The following is a 12,468-nucleotide window of genomic DNA, read 5'->3' as shown; positions in this document are numbered from 1 at the left end:
TGGACTGCTCCTGGTGACAAGTGCGCTCACAGCAACACAGTCATTGTGATCCACGTCCAAAAATGTTATAGTCTTATCTGCTAAATGAATTGACAAAACAAAAAAACTTCTACACACCTCAAACAACCTCAAAAGCTAAAGTTGAAAAGTTTTCACACCTAGTACAAGGCTGATATACTGATGTGGCTCTGAACAATCACAAATCGAAGAGCAAACCATGTCCCCTAGTGCAGAGTCGTACTAAACCACATCTCTACTCATCTCTCAAAATGGAGAGAAATTTGCACTCCTGCCCACAGCTTTTCAAATCAACCCACTGCCCAAAGTCATCACCATTAAAGTTCTAAGCCTAAATGAAACAAAGACCAGCATGCCTTTATAGCAAAGTTTGGCAATAAAAAACATCTTATTGAAGACTTCTTCTTGCATGTAACCTATGTGTTCCAGACATGAGCTGTGGTCCTTATTTGGATGCAGACTGGTCTCACTGGGGTTCTGCTGCTAACTGAAATTCAAACAACTGCCCCCAGTGCCTGAATCCGGAAGTGTTATTTCAAGCATATGGGTACATACACACTCTCACGGCGAAATCGTCAGGATTCATACAACTTGTATGATATCGCTCGACAGCACTTCTTTAAATCGTTTGAATTCCTATGACTTTCACTACAGCCAATGACATCGCTGGACATAATTTCCATCTATTACGCAATCAATTACTTGCTTCCGTCACACACAACAGCTTCCTGTCATGTTTACTCACTCTACTGATTGGTTATGCTTAGATAAGGGGTTTGGGGTGGGTCTGGGTAGCTCAGCGAGTAAAGACACTGACAACCACCCCTGGAGTCATGAGTTTGAATCCAGGGTGTGCTGAGTGACTCCAGCCAGGTCTCCGAAGCAACCAAATTGGCCCGGTTGCTAGGAAGGGCAGTCACATGGGGTAACCTCCTCATGGTCGCTATATAAACGTGAATTTGTCAAGTCGTACATGTTTATGCAAACAACATTGTGCGAGACCATATGAAATAGCCAACTCGTAAATTATGTACGACTTTTCATGAGATTAGCACATTTGAGCTTCAATTTCCTGGTAAAATGCCCACAGAATTCAGCCAAAAGTGAGTTGTATTTTTGGAAGCAAATTATGTAATATGCATATTTTGTTAACAATACGCCCTAACCAAAACCCCAACCTTAAACCTAACCTTCAGTGGAGAAATTTTTTATCTTAAACCCTATTTTGGAGGGGATTAGTTTATTATGGGATGTGAGGTAATGTAATATTTATCTTATGTTTCATAAGATTTGTATTGGAGGGAGGAATAAAATGACATAATTTGAACAGATTGTACATATCTTTAAATCAAGATGTAATGTAGGATTACAGGCTCACTAATTTAACCTAGATACAGAATATGATCATTTTTAATATATCCTACATAACAAATCAGCACAGACATTTCTACAGACATTGAAGACGAGAGAGGCGAACCACTCCGTAAAGTCTTCTCCAGCACATCCCAAAGACTTTCAATGGGGTTAAGGTCAGGACTCTGTTGTGGCCAATTCATGTGTGAAAATGATTCCTCTTGCTCCCTGAACCACTCTTTCACAATTTGAGCCCGATGAATCTTGGCATTGTCATCCTGGAATATGCCCGTGCCGTCAGGGAAGAGAAAATCCATTGATGGGATAACCTGGTCATTCAGTACATTCAGGTAGTCAGCCGACTTCATTTTATTGCCACATAACGTTGTTGAGCCTCGACCTGACCAACTGAAGCAACCCCAGATCATAACACTTCCTCCAGAGGCTTGTACAGTGTGCACTATGCATGATGGGCACATTGCTTTGGAATAGGGTAAATCTGGACTAGGGCTGAAACGATTAGGGTCTTTTAAGGAATCACCCTGACCTTACATGTTAAATGCAGATATATTTAATGCATTATGGCTTTATTAAAGTTAAAATAATATGGAAGCAGATCATGTAAATAAATACAAACTCTGAAACTGGAATTTTTCTGTGCGGTCAGCGCCTCTTCTATGAATTGTGCGAATGTCCCGATATAAGGATTGAAACTGCAAGTAGTAAGCACGTTTAATACAAACTTCTAAGTCGGGACACAAGCAGAATAACCGGTTAAGAGTTAATGATTAATCGGTGCAATAATCGCTGAATGGTCGAATAATCGTTCAAATAATCGTTAGATTAATTTGATTATCAATATTATCGTTAGTTGCATCCCTAATCTGGACTCATCAGACCATATGACCTTTTTCCATTGCTCCACAGTCCAATCTTTATGCTCCCTAAGCAAATTGAAGTAACTTTTTTCCGATTAGCCTCACTAAGAAGTGTCTTTCTTGTGGCCACACAGCAGTTTCGTCCCAATCCTGTAAATTCTCGCTGCATTGTGCATGTAGAAATGCTCTTGATTTCACTATTAAACATAGCCGTGAGTTCTACTGTCGATTTTTTACGATGTGACTTCATCAAGCGTTTTAGTGATCTCCGATCATGATCATTGAAGATGTTTTCCGACCACATTTCTTCCATGAACCTGATGGTACACCACTATCCTTACAGGTTTTGATAATGCGTTGGACAGTTCTTAATCCAATTCCAGTGATTTCAGCAATCTCCTTAGTTCTTTTCTTTGCTTGATGCTGGCCAATATGTTGCCCCTTCTGAAACACAGTAACATCTTTTCCACGACCATGGAATGCTTCTTCCAACATGGTTGTTTAAGAAATGAGAAGCTACTCACTGCATCAGTTAAGGTTAAAAGAATTGTCGCCAGCTGATACATATTAATCACTACAATAATGATCCAATCATAGGCTCTTAAGTATTTGCTTATTTAAACCCAAACTGTGACTTTTTTTTTTGGCCAGGCAGTGTTGCTGCCTAGCCTGCCCGGGAGCATTCCATAGTTGGCCGCCAAGTGAACGGACTTGTCTTGAAAGGGACTTTTCCAGAACTTGTGTCTTTGAGACAGCTCATGCAATGCGCCAACAGTAGCACCACAGGAAAATAACAACATATTTGAAATAATGCAAAGATGTGCAATAATGGGAGATGGAACTTCTGATATACAGATGTCTCCGAGTCATTTTCACACCTCAACCACTACCCACAGATGCATGCTAACACTAATTTAACACCTCTGCATGGTCATTGTTGCACTTTTTTATTCAAATTAAGTCAATCAGCTGGGATTATGTCTCATATCATTTCTTGTTCATTATGTCATCAAGGGTCAGCTGCTGTCATCATTTCCCTTGAAGTTTCTCAAGAACTGGACATCTTTTATTGCAAAGAAACAATACATTTGACTTGTCTTGTCTGAGCTGGACTGATACACTGTAGGGTCAATTTTTTATAAACAATGTGATGGTGCATCAGTAAGATTTAAGACTGTGAAAAGATGTGGTGCTGTTATCAGATATCAGCTGTTATCTAAACCAATCACTGACTGTGAGAAAGACATAAAAATGAAGGAAATGGTTCATGTGGTCATGTGTTGATTTCAAGACCTTAGAGAATAGAGTCACTAAGGCTTAGTCTACCCCCAGATGGAAACAATTTGTCCTTAAATCTATGGCCAAAAGTATGTGAACAACACAGCCATAATTGCTTGTGGAACATACAGTATAGGTTCAATACCATATGCATTATTAGGGAGATCTTCAGGCTTTTCGGAAGGCTTTCCACTTGATTTTAGAATGTGGTTTTAGGTTTTGCCTTCAGTCGGTATTCCAATTCATCCCAAAGTTGTTCAAAGGGGTTCTGGTTTGGTTTTTGTGCTTGTCAGTCAAGTTCTTCTCCTTTCTACTTAAAGTGTTGTAAAGCAGATTGCATAGTTGTATACTTAATTTGATGCCCCTGTTAGTAATGTTGCGTGTAACTAAAATAATAATGAAACCTGTTGATTGTATTGGGAATGTCCACCAGAGGTGGCTGGTGCCTTTCAAGATTGGGGAAGCACAGACTATTGCCAATAGGCAAAATATCTGATTATGAAGCTGCCGAACACAGTAAACATTCTCCATGCAAGTATGCGAATGCTGACGCTTCTAGCTACTCAAGCTTGATTGCATGCATTGTTGCTTTCCAAAATGTGTGAAGTAATCAGCCAAAATGCTAGTGTAATGAGAGAAAATGCCTTCTTTTTCTGAAATAAATAGACATTTAGTAAATAAACGAAATAGTTTGTGGATTCAAAAGTATTTATTAAATTATTGTAGCATCAAAGTATCTGAACATGTTGATATTTAGGGATCCATTTTGCCTACTCTACAGAGAGAAAATAAAACAGACAAATTTACAATGCTTGTTTAGGAGTCACTTGAATAATTAATAATAAATCAATATTTTGGCATACGATGCTCAGCACTGAAAAAAAAAAATCAAATTAATAAAAAAAAAACTCGTTTGACGATCACGAAACGAGTGTCGTAGATATAGCCTGAAGTGGAGTAATATAAAAGCCAAAACATACTCTACACAACTACGGGGACGTAGCATTTTATTGTCATTTTTTTCATTTATTATTTAGTTTATAATACATATAAATGATGCGATCCAAAGTGCATTTGAACAGCAGTGAAACACTTTCATATGATGTGTTACATTCATACGTGCATACAGAGAAGTAAGTTTGAAGTAAGTTTGGAGCAGAAGAAATATAAATATACCTTGTGTAAATTGTCAGCTTTATGCTAAGCTAACATGCTATTTCTAGCCATTTTACATGCACACGATAATATTTTTTTTTATCAAGAAAATTAATGTTGGATCATAATTAATTTATTCTAGTAAGACCTTTGATATTAGGGCAAAAATCATATTCTTGATAATAATGTTTGTATTGTTTTCCTGTAAAAATATCTAAAAATCCTTAAAACAAGATCAATTTGATTTATCTTGTTTTAGAAACAACACTGCATAAGATACAGTACTTTGCAAAAGTTTTAGGCACTTGTGAAAAATGTTGCATAGTGAGGATGTCTTCATGTATCAATTAACGTCATACAAAGTCGAGTAAACATAAATAAAGCTAAATCAATATTCGGTGTGACCACCTTTACCTTCATAACAGCACAAATTCTCCTAGGTTGGATACATTTTTTCTTGGTTGTTGGCAGATAGGATTTTCCAAGCATCTTGGAGAATTCGGATCAGTTTGGCTATCTCAATTGCTTCTGTCTCTTCTTGTAGTCCCAGACTGACTCGATGTTCAGTGGGGGGCTCTGTGAGGGTGATGACTTCTGTTGCAGGGCTCCCCGTTCTTCAGGGCTTCTATTCTATTTGCAAAAGTAGTGTTTGGGATTCTAAAATATACACTCACCTAAAGGATTATTAGGAACACTTGTTCAATTTCTCATTAATGCAATTATCTAATCAACCAATCACATGGCAGTTGCTTCAATGCATTTAGGGGTGTGGTCCTGGTCAAGACAATCTCCTGAACTCCAAACTGAATGTCAGAATGGGAAAGAAAGGTGATTTAAGCAATTTTGAGCGTGGCATGGTTGTTGGTGCCAGACGGGCCGGTCTGAGTATTTCACAATCTGCTCAGTTACTGGGATTTTCACGCACAACCATTTCTAGGGTTTACAAAGAATGGTGTGAAAAGGGAAAAACATCCAGTATGCGGCAGTCCTGTGGGCGAAAATGCCTTGTTGATGCTAGAGGTCAGAGGAGAATGGGTCGACTGATTCAAGCTGATAGAAGAGCAACTTTGCCTGAAATAACCACTCGTTACAACCGAGGTATGCAGCAAAGCATTTGTGAAGCCACAACACGCACAACCTTGAGGCGGATGGGCTACAACAGCAGAAGACCCCACCGGGTACCACTCATCTCCACTACAAATATTGGGCATCGTTTAAATGCCACGGCCTACCTGAACATTGTTTCTGACCATGTCCATCCCTTTATGGCCACCATGTACCCATCCTCTGATGGCTACTTCCAGCAGGATAATGCACCATGTCACAAAGCTCGAATCATTTCAAATTGGTTTCTTGAACATGACAATGAGTTCACTGTACTAAAATGGCCCCCACAGTCACCAGATCTCAACCCAATAGAGCATCTTTGGGATGTGGTGGAACGGGAGCTTCGTGCCCTGGATGTGCATCCCACAAATCTCCATCAACTGCAAGATGCTATCCTATCAATATGGGCCAACATTTCTAAAGAATGCTTTCAGCACCTTGTTGAATCAATGCCACGTAGAATTAAGGCAGTTCTGAAGGCGAAAGGGGGTCAAACACAGTATTAGTATGGTGTTCCTAATAATCCTTTAGGTGAGTGTATATTTCCTATTGACACACTAAAACTGAAGATATAAATAACCGTCTTAAGACAAATGTTTTTTGAAGCATCTTATGTTTCCTAAGACTTTTGCACAGTACTCTATTTAGGCTTTTCAGAGAATGTATTTTTAATGATCAAAAACAAGTGAAAAAATCTACCAGTGCTGAAGAAGTAATCCAAAGTATTTACAGTATAATACGTTACTGGCCTTGAGTAATATAACGGTATATGTAACAAATTACATTTTACAGCATGTATTCTGTAATCTGTGGGGAAATACATTTCAAAAGTAACCCTCCCAACCCTGGTCCTAAATGTGTCAGACCGCAATTCAAAACACAACGCAAGTATGCGTTGCAATCTCAACATTGCCACAAGGGGTGCTATAGTAGACATTAGAGTGAACTGTCCCCTTCTACGGTGAGTTTTCTCTTTCAGGCCAACTACTGTCATGGTGGAACAACAGTTTTAAGAGAGTTTTGCTGAGCCAGTCAAAGTCAGTGTATAGGCCTATTGTACATAGCAAATTACAAGAATAATAGCACATACAATGTACCTTTGAATTTAACGCTCTTACCCCCTTGAGCACTGAGGTTTGTTATGCAAAAATGCAATGGTCTTGCAATTGCATACAATGCAAGTTAATGGATGCCACATTTTTGAAACTCAAAAAGGACATAAATGCAGCATAAAAGTAATCCATATGACTCCAGTGATTAAATCTATGTCTTCAGAAGTGATATGACAGGTGTGGGTGAGAAATAAATACATATTTAAGCCATTTTTTACAATAAATATTTTTTTTTGGCAATTTGCATTCTTCGTGCATATGAGCAGGGAGGAGAATTCTTGGTAAAAACAGACTTAAATATTGATCTGTTTCTCACCCACGCCTATCATATCGCTTCTGAAAATATAGAAAAAGGCTGATAATAGCATTATCAAATTAGCTAAAATACTTAATAAACAAAAATGCAAGGGGTGGGGGTTATGTGGGAATTCTGAAGTATGTCCTAAATCTGCAGAAACGTGAGGTTTTCTGCGGAATTCTGCTGTTCACAGATTCCAGTAACTAAGTGCCCATTAACACCACAATTAGGTTAAGTTACAGTATAACTCAAGCACGGCTGGTACAACTGGTAAACTGCAGAGCTTATCTCTCAAGAATTTATCTTTCAAGATTTAACCCTCGGGATTGAGTCACCTTAATGAAAAATCAAATATTCATCCTCATATTTTCATACATTCTTGTTTTTGCGGTTACTTTTAACAAGCAGCGAAAGTGATTTTTGTAAGAATGGCATGTAAAGTGTGTTTGTATTTACATCAGTTGAGGAGATGTGGTTAGTAGAGCGAGGCAGAGACCAAAAAGGAACGTGTGGTTGAGAGACAACTGAAATCATTCTGTCATGGTATGATAGCATTATTGTCCTACTTATGGTATGTCTTGAGGTTAGCTGTAAGAATCCTTTACTCAACTACATGTACAACGTATTTGAATTCAGTGAGTTATAATTGATTTGCTGTAAATGATCTAAGCACGGCACTGTGACTCAGTGGTTAGCACTGTTACCTCACAGCAAGGCCCTGGGTTTGAGTCCTGGCTCAATTTGGCCTTTCTGTGTGGGGTTTGCATGTTACCCCTGTGTTTGTGTGGGTGTCCTCTGGTTACTCTGGTTTCCCCCACAGTCCAAAAGACGTGCAGGTTAACTGGAGGCCCTAAATTGCCTGTAGGCATGAGTGAGAGTGTGAATGTGTATATCTGTGTGTGTTGCCCTGTGACGGACAGCTGGGATAGGCTCCAGCACTACCCGCAGCCCTACATAGGACAAGAGGCTATAGAGGATAGATAGATGGATGTACATTGTGTATATATAATTGAAGTGTTCCTTTCTTATGTTGGGAGAAATAAAATGTCCTGCTTTCTAAGATGTTGTAGTGATGTAAATGTGTATGTGGAATCTTTTAACAGCCAATGTTCCAAAATTCTAGATGAAGTGGCCCCTATGAAATCAAACATTGTGTCTGTTAAAAAGCCCTGCCCATGGATTAATTCATCTATTCAGAGCCTTAGAAGTAAACGTCGGAAAATAGAACGTTTATGGAAAACAACTAAACTTGAAGTTTACAGGCTCTATCTTAGGGAATTAACCACTTCTCTAAATGAATGTCTGACGAATGCTAGAACCAACTACTTCTCTCAGCTAATATCTTCTAACAAGAAAAACCCTAAATTTTTATTTGACACTATTAATTCTATTGTTTCTCCATCTGTTTCTCCAATTGCGGTGCTCTCTTTGTCAAATAGCAATGTATTTCTTAACTTCTTTGTTGAGAAAATTAAGGATATCAGAGTTACTATTTTACCCCCGCCTGTACACAAGGCCTGTACTTTGGGTCTTTCCTATCCGTGTTTCTCTTTTAAAATTGTGTCATTATTCGATGTCTCTACTCTATTAGATAAACTGAAGCCATCTTATGGCCAGAGTGATGTTCTTCCAACTATGCTGTTTAAGCAGGTTTTTGATAGTATTGGCCCCTGCTTTGTAGAAATGATCAATACTTCACTTTTAACTGGGGTGGTTCCTGACTTTTTAAACATGCTATTGTTGAACCTGTTCTTAAAAAGCCCAGTTTGGACCTATTGCAACCCTCGAATTACAGGCCGATATCTAAACTTCCTTTTATGGCTAAGATTTTAGAGAAAGTGGTAGCAGAGCAGCTTACTACCTTCTTAGAGAATAATGATATTTTTGATAAATATCAGTCAGGTTTTCGTAAAAAACATTCTACGGAAACTGCACTGGTGAAAGTTTCAAGCGATATTTTGATGTCTGCTGATTCTGGGAAGCATACAGTGTTAGTTTTGCTGGATCTTACATCTGCCTTTGACACCATTGACCACAATATTATGCTTAATAGACTACAGGCACTATTAGGGATATCTGGATCAGCTCTGAAATGGTTTTCATCTTACCTTACTGGTAGAAGTTTTAGTGTTTATATAAATCAGAACATGTCAGACACTGCAGGTTTATTGAGTGGTGTTCCGCAGGGTTCTGTCCTGGGACCGATTCTTTTCCTTCTATATATGCTTCCTTTAGGACAGATTATAAGCCAGTTTCAAGATGTCTCTTATCACCTGTATGCAGATGACATTCAGTTATATTGCTCCTTTAAGCCCACTGAGTTATTTAAATTATCATCTTTAATGAACTCTCTGAGTAGGATTAAGCAGTGGCTAAATGACAACTTTTTAATGTTGAATTCAGCTAAGACTGAAACTTTAATCATTGCCCCTGAGCAGAGCATCCCTCAGATAAAGAAACAAATTTGTGACTTAGGTTCGTCTGTTCAGCCCAGTCTCAGGAGTTTGGGAGTTGTTTTTGATACGGCCATGTCTCTGGAGAAACATTCAAAACATCTTATTAAAAACTGTTTCTTTCAGTTAAGGAACATTTCGAAGATAAGAGCCTTAGTGTCAAAAGCCGAGCTAGAGATGATCATTCATGCTTTTATCTCGTCTCGCTTGGACTATTGTAACAGTCTTTTTATCTGCCTTAATAAGAAGGATCTTGGTCGTCTTCAGACTGTCCAAAATTCTGCTGCTAGGCTTTTAACCCATACGAGTAAAAGGGCACATATTACTCCAGTTTTAGCTTCACTCCATTGGTTACCAGTGCTATTCAGAATGCACTTTAAAATTCTGGTCCTAACTTTTAGAGCCCTACAAGGACAGGCACCCTCATACATCTCTGACCTGATACAACTGCGTACATCCTCACGTAGTCTGAGATCAACAGGTCAGAGACTATTAGTTGCCCCTTTGCACATTTTAAAACTAGGGGGACCGTTCATTCCAAGTTGTTGCACCCAGGTTGTGGAACGCTTTGCCTCCTTCAATACGCTGCTTGGATTGTGTGGAAAAATTTAAAAGTCAGCTAAAAACTTTGCTTTTTAAAGAGGCTTTTGATTAGTTTGGAGGATGGTTGACGCCGGTCTATTGTGTATGTGTTTGAGTGTTGCTTATTTTACTTATATTTTATTTTATTTTGTTTTGTGATTGAGATGTACTTATGAGAGCTGCTTATGCTTTCTTTTGTTGTGAAGCACTTTGTGATCTTCATCTGAGAAAAGTGCTATACAAATAAATTGTACTTACTTACTTACTTTCATTTTTGGGCTCTTTAGAAGTTGTATATACCAATGTATGGCTGAGTTGACAAAAAGACAATTTTAGCTTTTTGAATATTATCTGTTCTTGTTATTTTGACATATCTCAGGTCATATTTAAGTAGTTAACATGTAACTAAAATGTACTAACCAGAAAAACAATGATTCTACCCTAATGAGAAAAGAACCCCACACATACAGTTGATTGTTTTTATGTATATCATTTATTATGCTTTCATTATAATAAAAATAATGCTTTCTGAGTCATCTATACTCATTCAGAGATTGTCAAAAGCTTGATCAGATACAAAAATGAACTCCTTTATGGGCGGTGGTGACCTGAAATAAACAGGACAAAAATATTTTTAGTTCTTTTTACAGTTATTCAGCAGAATCTTCTCACTTATATTATGAATTACCATATGAACATAAAAAAGACACAAGACACTAAATTATGCAAGATATTTCTATGGTACCTACTTGCAGAAATGAATTCTAGTACAGATGGTTTTTGGGCCATCAGCGGTGTGCAGCTCGTCAATCAAAGTGCTCAAATATTTGTTAAAACGATTGCACTGAGATTTAAAGAGGAGGAATTTTTTGCAGGTGTTGTTCAGCTTCTCTTTGATTTCATCCTATAGGAAATGACGTAATTAATAAAAGATACTATAACAGGTCGATTAAATGGTGTGGCCTGAAATCATGACACTCACCGGTGTTGTTTTGGAGGAGATTGTTTTTTTCACTTTCTTTATGATGGATGTACATATCGAGCACTTGTTAAGAAGATTTTGTTTCATCACACTGTCATCCTGGAGGGGGGAAATAATATACCAATTAAGTATCAAATAGCAAAAACTAAGTGATATAATAAAGCAGGCTTTGTGGAACAGACTCCAGGAGACAGTTGAAATGTCTATCACATAGATTTATTGTCTTCATTTCCCAGTTTAACAAGATTTTACTTATTTATTTTTCAAAACGAGAGTTCAAATCATGTTTACATGTGGATTATTGCTCACTCAGTCTTGTGCAACATATCCAAGACACATTCATACATGGTTATCACTTATCTATTATGTGTTTATTGTGAACAAGCTTACAGGAATCTCTTCAAGTTGGTCCTCTGCAGAATCCACTTCACGAATCTCCCAGTGAACTGCACACACTGTGGAGTGTAAATGAACAGTAGGCTTATGAATGCATAGTTAAAACAAATGACTATCCATGAACATTTGGTAGGCAGTTCAAAACTTGAAAGGCTAAGTTATAAAATCATAAGGAGAAATATGTCATTTTAGGACTGAGATCATATCAGAGTTGATTTTACCTGAGTATGCGAGTAAGGTGACAAGAATGATGTTCCGGAACATGTTGACGTGTTGGCAGCTGATGAACCTTTCAGAATCCGTACATCTGAAGCCTGTGGACCCCTTCTGTAAAAGGCCTTCTTATAGGGCTCTGTATGAACCACAGTGACCATTTCTTTCCAACCACCAACCACAAACGAACCCCCCATGTGCCACACCACTCACAGACCCCCCCCCCTCCCCCCCCTCCACCTTGTCGGACGAGATGACACTCGCACTCTCAACGGTGAATCATGAGTAATACTTTGTACATTGATATTTGTGAATTACAGCTTTGTTGGTTGTTTATTTAACCTAAAAAGTACCTTTTATATTGACTGACATTGTATGTTTTTTTTTTGGACACTTGGTTATTCCAAGAGGTATGATTCATTCAAGTTAAGCGCTTCTTTCAAATGGTTTGTTTTCATGAAAAAGTCTCAGTGAGGCATTTTACATTTCTTTCAGTATAACAAAAAATGTATTTAAAAACCATTTGCTTCTGTTTAATTACATATCATCATGTGTCAATTGTAATAGTTTAATTAAAAGTTCATGCTGTTGCTATGTTGCTTCAAGACCTACCTTGTTCACTTATCAATGAAGTTCTTATAAT

The 12,468-nt window shown here is 38.0% G+C and overlaps 1 protein-coding gene across 1 annotated transcript; it reads right to left on the bottom strand.

Annotated features, from left to right (window-relative positions):
• Nucleotides 1-10,781: 10,781 nt before the first annotated feature.
• On the bottom strand, nucleotides 10,782-11,902 carry nkl.2 (NK-lysin tandem duplicate 2). Its single transcript, XM_052145242.1, has 5 exons — nucleotides 11,834-11,902; nucleotides 11,607-11,671; nucleotides 11,217-11,315; nucleotides 10,984-11,138; nucleotides 10,782-10,842 (listed from the first exon to the last, which is right to left on the bottom strand). Exons 1-5 carry the CDS (start codon nucleotides 11,874-11,876, stop codon nucleotides 10,782-10,784), a joined length of 423 nt encoding a protein of 140 aa, XP_052001202.1. The 5' UTR covers nucleotides 11,877-11,902.
• Between the last annotated feature and the right edge of the window lie 566 nt (nucleotides 11,903-12,468).

Source organism: Xyrauchen texanus, chromosome 16 (assembly GCF_025860055.1).
Source record: "Xyrauchen texanus isolate HMW12.3.18 chromosome 16, RBS_HiC_50CHRs, whole genome shotgun sequence".
In the NCBI taxonomy this organism is placed as follows: Eukaryota; Metazoa; Chordata; class Actinopteri; order Cypriniformes; family Catostomidae; genus Xyrauchen; species Xyrauchen texanus.
Note: the sequence above shows the minus strand (reverse complement) of the source record. Positions and strands in the feature narration are given on the sequence as shown.